The sequence below is a fragment of the Sinocyclocheilus rhinocerous genome, unplaced genomic scaffold (assembly GCF_001515625.1).
Source record: "Sinocyclocheilus rhinocerous isolate Xijiao unplaced genomic scaffold, SAMN03320098_v1.1 scaffold236, whole genome shotgun sequence".
NCBI classification, from domain to species: Eukaryota; Metazoa; Chordata; class Actinopteri; order Cypriniformes; family Cyprinidae; genus Sinocyclocheilus; species Sinocyclocheilus rhinocerous.
Genome location: NW_015647064.1, coordinates 180423 through 194973, shown reverse-complemented (window position 1 = coordinate 194973; position 14551 = coordinate 180423). Strand labels below are relative to the sequence as shown.

At 36.5% G+C, this 14551-nt stretch overlaps 1 protein-coding gene across 1 annotated transcript in view; it reads left to right on the top strand.

Annotated features, from left to right (window-relative positions):
* Nucleotides 1-14551, top strand: part of LOC107708671 (neuroligin-4, X-linked-like) — a 109279-nt gene that overhangs the window by 75958 nt on the left and 18770 nt on the right. Inside the window, exons 4-5 of the mRNA XM_016512965.1 lie at nucleotides 3018-3203; nucleotides 7599-8388. Of these exons, the coding sequence (XP_016368451.1) occupies nucleotides 3018-3203; nucleotides 7599-8388 (976 nt within the window). The remainder of the gene's footprint in view (nucleotides 1-3017; nucleotides 3204-7598; nucleotides 8389-14551) is intronic.

The window sequence follows — 14551 nt, the reverse complement described above, 5'->3', positions numbered from 1 at the left end:
ATATGAAGAATTATTAAGCATTGTTTAAGCTCCTGACTCTGTTATACCTGTGATGTCTGCAGCAGAACACATTGCTGAAGATGCACACTCAATAAAAGCCCCACACACACACATACACACATATTCTGTTTAGTTCTCTTACTTTTTAAGACATATTTCACATTAACTACATATCGAGACTACTTAAGAAATATCAATCAATCAGTCAATCAATCCACTTTTTTTTCTGAATGAGGCCACTGCGTTTTAAATTATGAGAGCCACTTCTGGTTTGGAAAAGTTTTACTCAAAATGACTGAAACACATTATTTCAAATCTTAAGGTTACAAAACAGGCTACAAAAAAATCCTAATACATCAGTTTGACTGAATTCGCTGTACATTTCCCTTGTTCTATTTTCAGAAGTCAGGAGAAGAACGTAATGCTTGGTATTTTAATGTGACATGATATAACAATGATATCAACAGAATAATACTTTTCAATCCACTGCATTCTTTTCCTCCTAATTATTTTCTTTTTTCCCCCTTTGCTGTGTGAAAAAAAGACAACATATACTTTGCATTTTTGGTTTGCTTTCCCGATTCAATTCATGATATATCCCATGAATAATTCTCTGGAATGCACTAAGGATCACTCATTTTCCTTCCCAAATCCTCACGTCTCTTTCCAGTGTTTTCACACAGATGCTTTAAAATGTAATTGTTATGTAATATAGACATATATTACTGCAATGCTATTTAATACATCCAAAATATTGCTATGGATAGAATCAAGTTTTAAGGGTCATGCATGGTATGTTAAAAGCAACTTATTATTGCTTTTACACTTTTACATTTCCTTTTTGTGAGAATAATGTCACCTCATTGTACGCAGTTTTTGACATTGCTTATTATTGCGTTCATAGAGCAAACCTTTTGCTGATTGTTTGCTGTTTAACATAAGTTATTCTTATAATTCACGCAAAGCATCATGGGACACAGGAAAAGGGTGGATAGTATACAATAGTAATTTGTTTAAGATTAATCAAAAGAATTTTAATGTACCGTATTAATAGGCCTAATATTTGTATGAATTTTCTTGTCTGAGCAGATTAAAGATTTTTAAATAATTTTAAATAAAAGCACCAGTTTTCAGTTTAAAATAACAAACTAACATGTTTAAATAATTATTTCAAATTCACTTTTCCCTAAACCCCAAATAATTGCTGTCAAAGACACTTTTTCCAGCCCTTTCATTTTCCATTTTTGCAAGTTATGTTTAATAAATGATCATTTTAGACTGTTTTGAATAGTGAAAGTTACAGTATCAACATTTATTTCAAAAGTTGAGAGGAAATTCAAATAATTATGATGTAAGTCATTTACGGTCCTTTTCTATATCGATTCAGTCTAGAGATAGAGTGCCCTTACTTATACAGTCATTATAAGGTCTATGCAAAGAGACAGGCTTAGAAGTGGTTTTGAAGAATACCTGGAATGGACAGGTTCACAGATAGCAGACACACAATAGTGGACAAGGTGCAATATGCACCAGCTGTGCCTCATCACACTGCCAGCAATATTCCATTTGATACTGGATGAGGCCTGGCTGTAGGGAATTGATAAATGTTTCGAGAAAGGATTCATTTTCTGCATGCATATCTTCTAGTACTTTCCACTAGGACATTTCTATTAAGGTTACAGTAAGATGTACTCATAGAATTCCTCTGACTTGTTTTCCCTCGTTGTCATGATGATGTTCTGTATGTGACCATGGCCTTGGGTTATCCAGTTGAGCTACAGTAGTGATGCTGTCCTGGGCTTTGTAATCCCTCTCCCACAGCAAGCCCCTTCTGTGTAGGCATGACCAACTGGATCTGTCTCTCTATCAAAAAGCCACAGTGGCTAGTCCTGCTTCCCTTGCTTCTCATCCTATTTGTCCAGCGCTGTCTGGGACCAGCCCCTAAGCGGGTGTACGAGGAAAGTACCTTTGCCATAGGCCAGAATCAGAAATCCAAGACCGGGCAAAGGAACAGAATTGACACCCCTGAGGCTTTTTCGGGTCTTGCTAATGGGTTTAAGACAGTCGGCTAATTTGTCAACCTGTTTGTGATTTTGTGCACATTGACAAGCCTGTTAAAGGTTGGCACACTTACCGTAAGCCGATCGGAGCAATGGGGATTATTTAAAAAGTCTTTTAGGAAATATTTGTTGCTGCATGTTGTCACTTTGATGTAGTGTCTACTCAAATAAGAAGTGATTTTGTCAAACAATGCCTAAAGACAAATCACCATTTAATGAGAAGGGACTGCCTTCCTTAGCAATCTGAATGTTAATTTTGATTAGAATCTAGCTTTTATCCATATGGAGACCTCTGCAAAAAGATGCTATCAAGCCAATGGACCCTTATCCCAATGGAAATTACGGGCACCTCTACATTCAACTTTGAATGAGTATCTAAATTGCATCAATTAACATGAAAGTAACCTCAGCCTTTTTCCATAAAGATGGTCGAATGACCCTATTAGTGTCTAAAATGCAACCTTGAACTATCCTCTGTGCCTTAACAGCATGTCTCTTGCACCCAAAGTGGTGCCTTTTTGATTCTTTCTTCACAATGATGACTTTAGTGAAAGGCTAGTGGGACAGATAGGGTCCCGAGGTAAATAATGAGAGGGTTTCGAGGGCAGCCATTAGTGCCCTTAACATGAAGTAACCAAGGCATGCCATTAAGAGTCTTTTTAGAATTCTGTGCTCTGCCTATTCAGATGTCAAGTTCAGCGATTCTTTTGTGTACATGTGTTTGTTGGAGGGAACGTGTGTCAGGAAAAAAAAAACAATTAGAATGAAAACAAGTTTTAATCAAATGGCCCACAGATGTCTATGATAAATAAAATGATTATGTGGAGAAAAAAAACACAATTAAAATATTGAAAGAATGAATATTAATAAGCAATGGTTTACTTCAAAATAATACCTTTAAAAGCTTTCTGAGATTTCTTCTAAATGCATTTTTTGTGTGTGTTTGTTTGTCACTAGGGTTCCTGAGTACAGGTGACCAGGCAGCCAAAGGGAATTATGGGCTGTTGGACCAGATCCAAGCACTCCGCTGGATCAAAGAGAATATCCAGGCTTTCAAAGGCGACCCGAAAAGGGTGACTATATTTGGATCAGGAGCTGGGGCGTCGTGTGTTAGCTTGCTGACCCTGTCACACTATTCAGAAGGTAAAAATCATTTTGTAATAGACAATTAGATATAGTACAGTTTTATCAGATCATTCTTTGGGAACCATTTTCTGACCAAAATGGGTAATTGTGAGATTAAACGGAAAATGAAGTCACATTGTGATTTATGTAAAGTTGCTGTTGTGAAATGTAAAGTCGCAATTGTGACATACATTACGATAAGTTGCAATTATGAGATAAAATGTCAATGACATGTCACAATTGTGAGGTGTAAGATCACAGTCACAATATAATCACTATTGAGAGATATCTCTCAATATCTTAGAGAATGAATGTCCCAATTGTTGGTAATAAAGTCACAATTATGAGACATTAAAGGAATAGTTCACCCAAAAATATATTTTATTTTGTCATAATTTTAAGGGGTCATATAATGTTGCTAAAAAGAACATTATTTTGTGTAATGAAATGTGTTTATGTGGTTTAAGGTTCAAAAAACACATTATTTTCCACATACTGTACATTATTGTTTCTACTCTATGCCCCGCCTTTCTGAAATGCGTCAATTTTTACGAAGAGCGTGCTTGACTGTAGTTTTTCTCACTACTGTAGGAAGGTCAGGAGCAGAACGATAGAACCGCTCGGCTCTGAAGTGAAAAGCTGAATATGCGCTGCATCTGCTGCCTACTTATACTCACGCTGTGATTAGCAGCAGCTGGATGCAATAATCGCATGCCAATGTGCATTGGCTCGTTTAGTTTACACTCGAAGTAGATTGGTCCCTCTAAGCGAGATCCCAATTCGTCGGTCATCCGACGTGACGTCGAGAGTGACCGACTGAAAGGGAACCAAACAGTTGTTGGTCCCCATTGACTACCATAGAAGGGAAATAAATACTATGGAAGTCGATGGGGACCATCAACTGTTTGATTACCAGCATTCTTCAAAGTATCTTCTTTTGTATTCAACATGAGAAAGAAACTCTTACAGTTTTGGAAGACCATGAGGTGAACTTTCCCTTTAAGACCGATTTCAACCTGGCTCGTTTGGAGCGTTTGTTTTGGAACCTAGTGCATTTTTCCCTTAATTTAATTTAGGCATATATGAAAATGACATTTTAATTCAGATCTGCACCAAAACAATCATCAAGTGATCTGGGCCTGATTGAAGACAAACTCTATGAAGATATGCATCTGGAAAGATAGCAATTTGGCCCAGCAGATGAAAGAACCGATATCTTTATGCATGAATTCTGCTGCATGAAGGACAGCACTGTTTGTTTGGCTGATGAATGAATCAGTTAACCTGGAGCAAAGATGAGGCAGAATCGGTGTACTAGCACATCACTGCAATTCATAATCAATACGCCCCCTTTTTATCTGAAAATACTATCTAATTGCTCTTTGCGAAACAGGTCTAGTGAAGCACTGCTGTCCTGATGTAGCCTTAATTTATGTCCAGACTCATAAATAAATATAAGTAATGATTAGAAAGAATAATGCAAGCCTGCTAAACTGTTGTCCTGCTATGAGACCAGTTGCATTTGAATAATATGACATGCATTAACAAATTTTGGTCCATTTAGAAATGTTGCCTTGTGAAAGCAAACTAAAAAATAAAATTACAAATAAAAACGAATTTAATCCCTGTTCTGGAACAAAAAGCAATACAGTACTGAGCATGCCCTAAATTGCAATTATGAGAAAATAAACTGTGATTATGGTCCATTTTTTTCTCTCTCTCTCTCTCTCAAAATCCATTTTCCAAACCATTATTTATTTACATTTACAACAAACACACAATCCCCTCTTTTCTCTGTACTGATATATTGAAAGATCTTCTATGAACCAAAAGCCCTTGGTTCCAATGTGGCTGGATGCATGTAATTTTCATTGCAACAACCCCTACAAGGCATTCATCTGGAACTCAATTGTCCCACTATAAAAATAGATTTTACATTCAATGTCCAGTCTGGCTAGATAGCAGACGGAATCTAGTAATGGATCAAATTACCTCTGGCTACAGTTACTCTAACACTAACACAACCCCAAATAAGGAAGTGCCATATTTGATCAAAATAACAGGACAAGATGTACAGTTCCCTCCTGGTGTTCTGTCTGAAAGGTCGGCCATGATTTATGAATGAATTACATAATGTAAATTGTAAAATAAGCAGAAGGGCATTTAATTTCACTTGCTACCCCTGCTGTTCTCCTGAGCCCTTTGTCTTCAGATGCATGCAAGGCACTCTACAGTGTTTTTTTTTTTTGCAATAATAATAATAATAATAATAATAATAATATCTGTAATTAATGTATGGTTAATTAAATACATTATTTAGGATGTGAAATCATTTTCTGGTCTAAAGAAGAGCTTATTTTTTAAAAGGAAAATTCTGTTATTTCCTGTTTTTATTCTTGTAATATTGTTCAGATCCCACTTGCAATGCGTACAATGTGCCTGGCAAAGCCATCATGCATCTGGGTTTGATTTGGACTTCCTTTAACCTAGTTTAAAACATATTATGAGTAATCAGTCTTTGTTTTATGGGAAGGGTCTGCTAAGCTCCATTGTCTGGGCATTGATATTGATATTTTTAATGGCCAATACATTAGAAAGCTCTCGACAGTAGTGCCGTCTCCACATTTTTGATATTTTAAACTTGAGTGAAGGCTATTTTTCACTCCATGAAAAGTGCGTCAGAAGCCTCGGTTTAGCCTAATGAGATCTGTGCCATGAGGTATTGCTATTTTCTAGGACACAATCTGTGTCAACGTGTTATGGCCACGGCTGGCTGAGCTGACAAAGGTACAGCATCAATGCATATGCATATTAGTTGCCGTCTATGTCAGGCACTGTCTGATATTACTTACCCATATAACATTATGCAGGGACAAAGACCCCAGGCTTCATTACAAAGCATTCTTATTCGACATGCACTTTCATTTTCAAGCCCTTTTTGGTCAAGTCCAGATGAAGTCTTTGATGACACATTGTAATATAGAATATGAAATAAACAATCACCTTGCTTTTTGTTTCTTCAATTTCATTGTTATTATGCTCATTATTTTCCCTCAGTTCTCACTTTGATTTGTGTTAAATAGATATACACTAAAAAAATAATTCTATCATCATTTACTTACTCCCATGTTGTTCCAAACTACAACTAACTATGACTTTTGCCTCAATAAACTCCTAATTTGCTGCTTATTAATAGTTAAAGGGGTCATATGATGCCATTTAAATTTTTCCTTTCTCTTTGGAGTGTTACAAGCTCTTGGTGCATAAAGAAGATCTGTAAAGTTGCAAAGACTAAAGTCTCAAATTCAAAGAGACTGATCCGTGCTGGTCGCTGAGGGAATACATCAACTTCGCGCTGTGGATCGCCGGATCGGCTTTCACAGTGGACGAAGCGGAGTCCCGCCCGGGGTCGTCACGATGTGGTTGCCACAAGTCCGCTGGACACTCCTTCGTCGAATCTGCCGGCCACGCCGTTCTCAAAGAATTTGCCACTGATGATTCAAACGCGAGTTTGGGGGTCGGTGACGCGGTGGGCAAGTGATGTAACCGGTGCTGCGGCTTAACAACGGTATCACCGTCAGCACCGTCTATCGTGGCAAGCCTACGTCACACGCTTGAGGTATTCGGCCAATCACAACGCACTGGATAGCTGGCCAATCACAGCACACCTCGCTTTTTCAGACCGATGAGCTTTGTAAAAATCGACGCGTTTCAGAAATGCAGGGCATAGAGGAGAAAAAATAATATACAGTATGTGGAAAAGAATGTGTTTTTTGAACCTTAAACTGCATAAACATTTCATTACACCAAATACACAAAATAATGTTCTTTTTAGCAACATCATATGAACCCCTTTAATAAGGTAGCTGTTAAGTTTAGGTATTTGGTAGGATTAGGGATGTAGAATATGGTCATGCAGAATATGTGCTTTATAAGTACTAATAAACAGCCAATATGTTAATAATAGACATGCTAATAAGTAACTAGTTAATAGTAAGAATTGGTCCCTATACTAAAGTGCTACCGATATTTTTAATGAAACTTGAGAGATTGCTGTTCTTCCACTGAAAGTCTATTCACCTAAAACTTGGAAACGTCATAAAGTTTTCATCATAAAAGTAGTCCATATGAATCAAGCTGCTTAAAGTCTTCTGACACGATCCATTCATATGATGAATAGGTTTTAATTTAGGCGTTTATTTACATATAAACATTGATCAACACACATACATAGAGCACATCAAATATGGTTCATGGAAGCTCAACCGTACTTGCTTGACATGCAAACAAAACTCATTGGTTCTTGTAGAAGCTTAAATGTGCTTGCGCATCACATGACTCATATTAAGCAATGTTAATTTTTCTGTGAAATAATGCTTTAATTTTAATTAATGTTTTTATTTTTATTTTCAGATTTATTTCAGAAAGCCATCATCCAGAGTGGGACTGCTTTGTCAAGCTGGGCTGTCAACTACCAGCCAGCCAAATACACCCGCATACTAGCTGAGAAGGTGGGCTGCAATATGCTAGATACTATAGATCTGGTGGAATGTCTACAGAACAAAAACTACAAGGAACTGATTGAACAGTACATCACACAGGCCAAGTACCACATTGCTTTTGGTCCAGTTATTGATGGTGATGTCATCCCCGATGACCCCCAAATTCTGATGGAACAGGGAGAGTTTCTCAACTATGACATCATGTTGGGCGTCAACCAGGGTGAGGGTTTTAAATTTGTGGATGGCATCGTGGACAGTGAGGATGGTGTCTCTGCAAACGACTTTGACTTTGCTGTGTCTGATTTTGTGGACCACCTCTATGGTTATCCAGAGGGCAAGGACACGCTTCGAGAAACCATCAAGTTCATGTATACCGACTGGGCTGACAAGGAGAACCCGGAGACCAGGCGAAAGACTCTAGTTGCACTGTTTACTGATCACCAATGGGTGGCGCCAGCGGTAGCTACGGCGGACCTTCATGCTCAATACGGATCTCCTACGTACTTTTATGCTTTCTACCACCACTGTCAGAGCGAAATGAAACCTAGCTGGTCAGATTCAGCACATGGAGACGAGGTGCCTTATGTGTTTGGAATTCCCATGATTGGCCCCACTGATCTCTTTAACTGTAATTTCTCCAAGAACGATGTCATGCTTTCAGCGGTGGTAATGACTTACTGGACGAATTTCGCAAAAACTGGGTAAGTTGACGCATTTTATTTGTTCTGTTAATTAATCATGCACAATGGCTTCAGTATCAGATATGTGTGAATAGTTATTTGAACACTTTTTCACGTGTTATCATGGTCAACGACATTTTATTTATCAGTTTCTTCTTCTTCAAAAAACTCCTTAAATATGTAATTTAGAGTAATTTTTTTTAATACACCTCTTCTGTGATGAGAATGCTTTTTCATTTTGATATTTTTAGGGGTCATAAAGACAAAATGTGTATTATGGGTGTGATAGCTGTCCTTAAATAAGGGTATGGATGAACAAATGCTAGAAAGATTAAATATTCAAAAATAAATTATCATAATGTCATGTTCTTAGAAAAGTTAAAATAAGCCCTATTTGGATGGGACTAGTTTTACAGGGGATCGTTAGAAAAATTTGTGTTTCACAGACATACTTTGCGATTTTAATCCCGTCCAAATCTGCCATGTGTTTTTCTCACACAACCTCTGTAATAATTCCAGAGCAAATTACTTACTGTTTTTCGGCGAACTCAGCGATCCTCTGAGAAAACGTGTTTCCTTGTGTGTTTTGGCCAACGTGAATAACCGATCTTATAGCGCACATTTTTTTATATGTTTGCCTCCCGGCAAGGAAATTAAAAATAAATAAATACATAAATAATAATAATAATAAAATCAAGAGCCATATCACGTAAACTGTTAATACTGGCTACTCAATTACATAATGTTTTAATTACATACATTTACGATCGATTCAATTCACGATTCATAGGTTTTCGATTCGATTCAAGAACGTTTTTTGCAAATTCAGAACAATTAAATTCGATTCGATTCGATTCGGCATTCTTTAAGTGCATTCACAGGATAATTTAAATACTTCCCCTAAATTCTTTAAATGCTTAGTCAGGGGCAAATTACACAGCAGCCTTTTATGGTTAGAGAACCATAGGTTAGAGAGAGAAAAAAAAACACTTTTGTCCATTGTTAGATGCTAGTTTAATGATGCTATGGCATGACATGGCATATGTAGAAATTTATGTAAGCCAAGATTAAAAAAAAAGAGCTTTAAAAGTATTATGTATAGGCTAACATTTTGTTGCACCAGCGGTGTAGCCATCATTATTATTATTTTTTCAATCAAATAGACTGCTGGACAATAATCAATCATTTGTAATCTATTTTTTCCTAATGACAATTTTATGATTGTTTTATATACTACAAACAATTATTTCAATTTTCTGCACATAATTAGTTATTACCTGCTCAGGTAATGTCGTCGGCATGACCGAGAGCCATTGAAAAACTACAGAAAAGCAAAACTAATTTACTTTAGCATTACTGGCCACGAGTACTAAGGAGAGATCACACATCAGCTGCTGTTCAAGAGCACTGTTCAAGGTCTCCGTTAATTCGTGCTTGTAGTAATTTAATGTGTATATATTTTGAAAGCATTTGATTCTTAGTGTTTTAAATCGATTACTGTCCGAAATCGACGATTCCTGATTCAAAAATCCACGTTCGGATCGATGCATAATCGATGCATCAAGAAAACGAGTGAATCGTTACACTCCTACAATGCATGCATATAGAGCGCGTGATCTCTGCAATGCCCAGATGTACAAAACAGACCCTCGGTCTAATAAACACGGAGATGTTAGTCCTGTCCGAATTGGTACATGAAAATTGCATTGAAAAATGCATTAAAATAAATAAATATTTAAATATATCTAATATATTTTTCAATGTATTATATGTATATTAATGTACTTAAACGTTCCTTTACCTGATCAGTTTAGCATGTTTAGCAGATGTCCATTAAGAATCTTACTCTATAAAGAATGGTTGTTTTTAATTGTCTCAGACCACACAATGTGGAACATCACATTCTATTTAGGGAACTTGTCCTAAATGAGTCATGGTTTTGATTAAAGAACCTTCAGTGGCCTTTGCTGTCTCCTTACATTTCACAATTTGAAGACTCAACAATGTCAGTCAGATTATTCTTTTAACGGTATCGGACCAGCTTTTAACTAGCCTCTTGATTATGGGGTTCTCTCCATCCTTTTCCCCATACAGCATCAATGTACTCAGGGCAAGCCCAATTCATCCCGAACCTACTTCAAATATAAGTGACTGGGGCCCCCTCATACTTTCAGGGCTCCATTCGCCGTTTATAGGCAGAACATGCACTGCTGTTTGGCACCACTCCAGGTGATACCTGTGTGTCAAGAGATAGATTGGCAGGCTCATCAGTACCTCACATCAGGCTGCTCTCCCTCCGCTGGCTAAGTGTTTCTCTCAGCGCGAGTACTTTAAAACAGAGGAGGAAAAATGAAAGCAATTTCAGCAGCACTTGAAGAATGCTCGCTTTGCAAGAGAGTCACTCCAGCCTCTGGTAAACACTCCAGTGGTGATATCAGCCTTTCTGAGTGTTTCCACAAAAAAACAGGGCGAATAAATAATGTGGAGGGAAATGTGCAGAACATAATGTCTCATTTGTAGCCTTCGTTTGTTGCCTTGGCTGTCAAGCTTGGGTGTTCAGACTGGAGAGAGCAAAACATTGGCCATTAATGCTATCACTGACGGAAATTAGCATACACTGGTGTTCTGGATGTCAAGTGTCAACATTGGCTTTGTGGATTTTATGGGTCAGGTATATTGTACACACACATTGTATTATACATCAACAGCAGACTCAAGATAAAGACCTGAAATGGATAGATGGAAATCTTTGGGACTCACTATCACGTTGTTCCAATCCGGTATTACTTTACTTCTTCTGTGAAAAGTCAATGGAGTCCAAAACAACACTGAACCCTAATGACTTTTGTATACACAGCGAGAGAGAGAGAGAGACTGCCATATCTGTTAGGAGAACACAAGAACTGCTGTGTGTTTGCTGCTCAATATGTGTCTGCCTGTCACGATAGAAAAGAAAACACCCAATCTGCCCTGATCTGATGTTTCCAGCACATGTAGATTATATTATGCCATATTACTGTATTATATTATTTAGATGTATAATTTGCTTATGTAAGTCTGTCTAATCCCTTATCTTATTTTATTTTTAATTTCTAGTTTATATACTTACATACATTAGTAATTCATTTTGCACTACATGCTTAATACTTTAATATATTATTATTATTACTATTATTTATTTTATTTTTTTCTGTTAATACATATGTGCAATATTTGTAAGCAGTCCAGCTGCAATTGCTTTGGCAATAGAAATGTATAGTTTCTGTCATGCCAATAAAGCACACTTAAATTGAATTGAAATTGAGAGAGAGAGAGAGAGAGAGAGAGAGAGAGCGAGATAGAGAGAGAGAGTATTGTACTGTATTATATTACTTAGATGTATAGTTTGCTTCTGTAAATCTGTCTAATCCCTTATCTTATTTAATTTTTTATTTCTAGTTTATATACTTACATACATTAGTAATTAATTTTTAAACTTTTATAGAGAGAGACTTTTAAAGGCAATTTATTTTACCATTAAAAACATTCTCACAAACAAAGACAAATTTTATAACTCATTCCCAGTAAAAAAAGGTTTTTATCCTCTACAAAAACCAAACCCTTATTTAAACACCATTTACTCTCAAAAATCAGTTCATCACTGTTTACTCGATAATGTTCATATTCCAGTCGAATCCTAGATTCAACTCAGGACTTAAACAAATTGACCATATTGACTTCCTGACCTTCCATTTCAACTCTACAAGCCTTCCAGATAGCTAACTTTGCTTGTCCAAGCAAAACATTATAAAAATTACAAATCTCTTTCTTATTGTGAGAGTATTCATACCCATATATAAACATTATTTTTGAGAAATTTAAACCTAACCTACTGAAAATTCTGTCTAAAATATTGAAAAGAGGAAATAATTTAAATTGATTTTATTTGAATTAAATTGTTTAAATTCTGTGAATTTAAACATTCACAGAAAATATGAAAAACAGTGTTAGGTTCTATGCACACAGTACAAAGCGAATAAACTGAAAATTTACATTTAAACAAAAACACTTTTGTTGCCAATGAACAATGCAAAATTTACCATTATAAGTCACCAGACCTTTTTGGCAGAGGGTTTTTGTACAAAGAATGCCAAGAAGGTGATTTATTTTCAAATATAGAGAAATAAGTTAACTCTCTCTTAACTGTCCAACAAAAATGACTTTACACAAACGTTATATAAATTTTGTTTGCTTGCCATCGAAAAAGGAAGACTTTGTAAACCTTTAAAAGACAACAACATATTCACATTATCACCATTGTCATTTTCATACTGGTCTATCTTTGGAGTTATATACACTTCTGGAAAGAAAACCTTTGTAAAATTGCCAGACATGAAATTTGTTATAAACTCTTGTAGAGGTTTAGGGAAATATGTTTTCAAACTCTTTAGAATATTCCCCACTATTCTCTCTTATCTACTTCCAGTCTTCTTAGTAAACACCTGTACTGAAAACCACTCTCTCTTTGACAAATCCAACAAATTTCCAACTTTAGTTACTCCTGCTGAAACAAAATATCTGTGTTAGGCAGTATAGTTTTGACAAAGCCAAGAATTATAAAAAAAGTGGTTCATCAAAGTCAAAATGTTCTCTGCGCTCCAACTTAAAATACCTCTAAACTTCAAAAACAGATCCATAAAACTTTATAATAGTCTTATCTTTTGCATCATTTTCTGAAATTAAAAACATTTGCTTATCAAGTCCCATCTTGTTTTTTGTTTGTAAAATTGCAAGACCAAAACTAATCCATGGTGCAGAGTTCGAAGAATAAAGCAACTTTTGGGCAGTTTGTAACCTCTTGTCTTTCACCTTAGAGGTCAGATGGATTAACCCTTGACCGCCCTCATTGACAGGAAGACAAAGTACTCCAGGGGGAGCCAATAATGGCCACCCCAGAAGAAGTCCACAAAAGCTTTTTGAAGTTTTGACAAGATGTCTTTTGGAGGATCCAATACTGTCAGACGATGCCACAGCATTGAGGCAGCAAGATTGTTCACTACTAATACTCTGCCTCTGTAAGAAAGCCGAGCCCAATTATTTTTCATATATTGCACAGTCCCAAAAAACAACCCAAGTATCTTAACACCCTCTTTATTCCCAAGGCACTGATATGGAAGCTGAGGTGGGCTCTGATCTGACCAATGACCCAATAACAGGGTGTCAGTTTTTTCCCCAATTAACCCATGCAGAAGATGCACTCTGAAAGATATTAAGACATGAAAACAGATGTTTAACATCAACCTAAGATCTAATAATAACCGTGATGTCGTCAGCATAAGCTGTTAGTTTCACTGTTGGTGTATTCGGGAGGCAAGATGATGGAAAAGTCACTCCTTGCAACTTCTCTCTCAACATCCTTAACAAAGGTTCAATTGAAATTGTGTACAAGAGGCCAGATAAACTGCAACCTTGTCTCACTCCTCTATGCACCGAAAAGGGTCTTGTCAAAGTTCCATTAACCTTCAACATGCTGTACACGTCCTTATACAGAAGCCTTATCCATGAAGTAAACTGTTTTCCAAAGCCAAAGCCTTCAAGCGTTTTAAACAAATACTCATGGTCAACTTTGTCGAAGGCCTTTTCTTGATCCAAACACACAAGACCAAGATGTAGTTTATGCAATTTGGTTAAATACAACATATCTCGCACAAGAAAAAGATTGTCAAATATAGATCATTTTGGAATGCAGTAAGATTGGTCTCCATGAATAATTGATGCTATAAACTTTTTCAGGCAATTTGTCAAAGCCTTAGATAAAATGTAGTAATCCGTTCCTAAAAGAGAGACTGGTCGCCAGTTTTTTTAATAAGCCAAGGTCTCCTTTCTTAGATAAATGGGTTACCACTGCTCTTCTACAACTGAGAGGTAAGGTTTTTGACTCAAAGCTTTCACGAAACACGGCATGCAAGTCTTGTCCTATGATGGACCAAAAAACTTTTAAAAATTCAGAAGTCAGGCCATCCAGCCCTGGTGTTTTTCCTGAAGATTGCTGCAGTACGGCTTTACTTAACTCCTGGAAAGATAATGTTCCTTCTAATTCAGCTTTATCTTCTTTTCCAAGCTGTGGAAGTCCAAATAGAAGTTGATTCAATATTACAAGGCTGTGCACTATATAAATCTTCATAAAAACATAAAACATTATTTC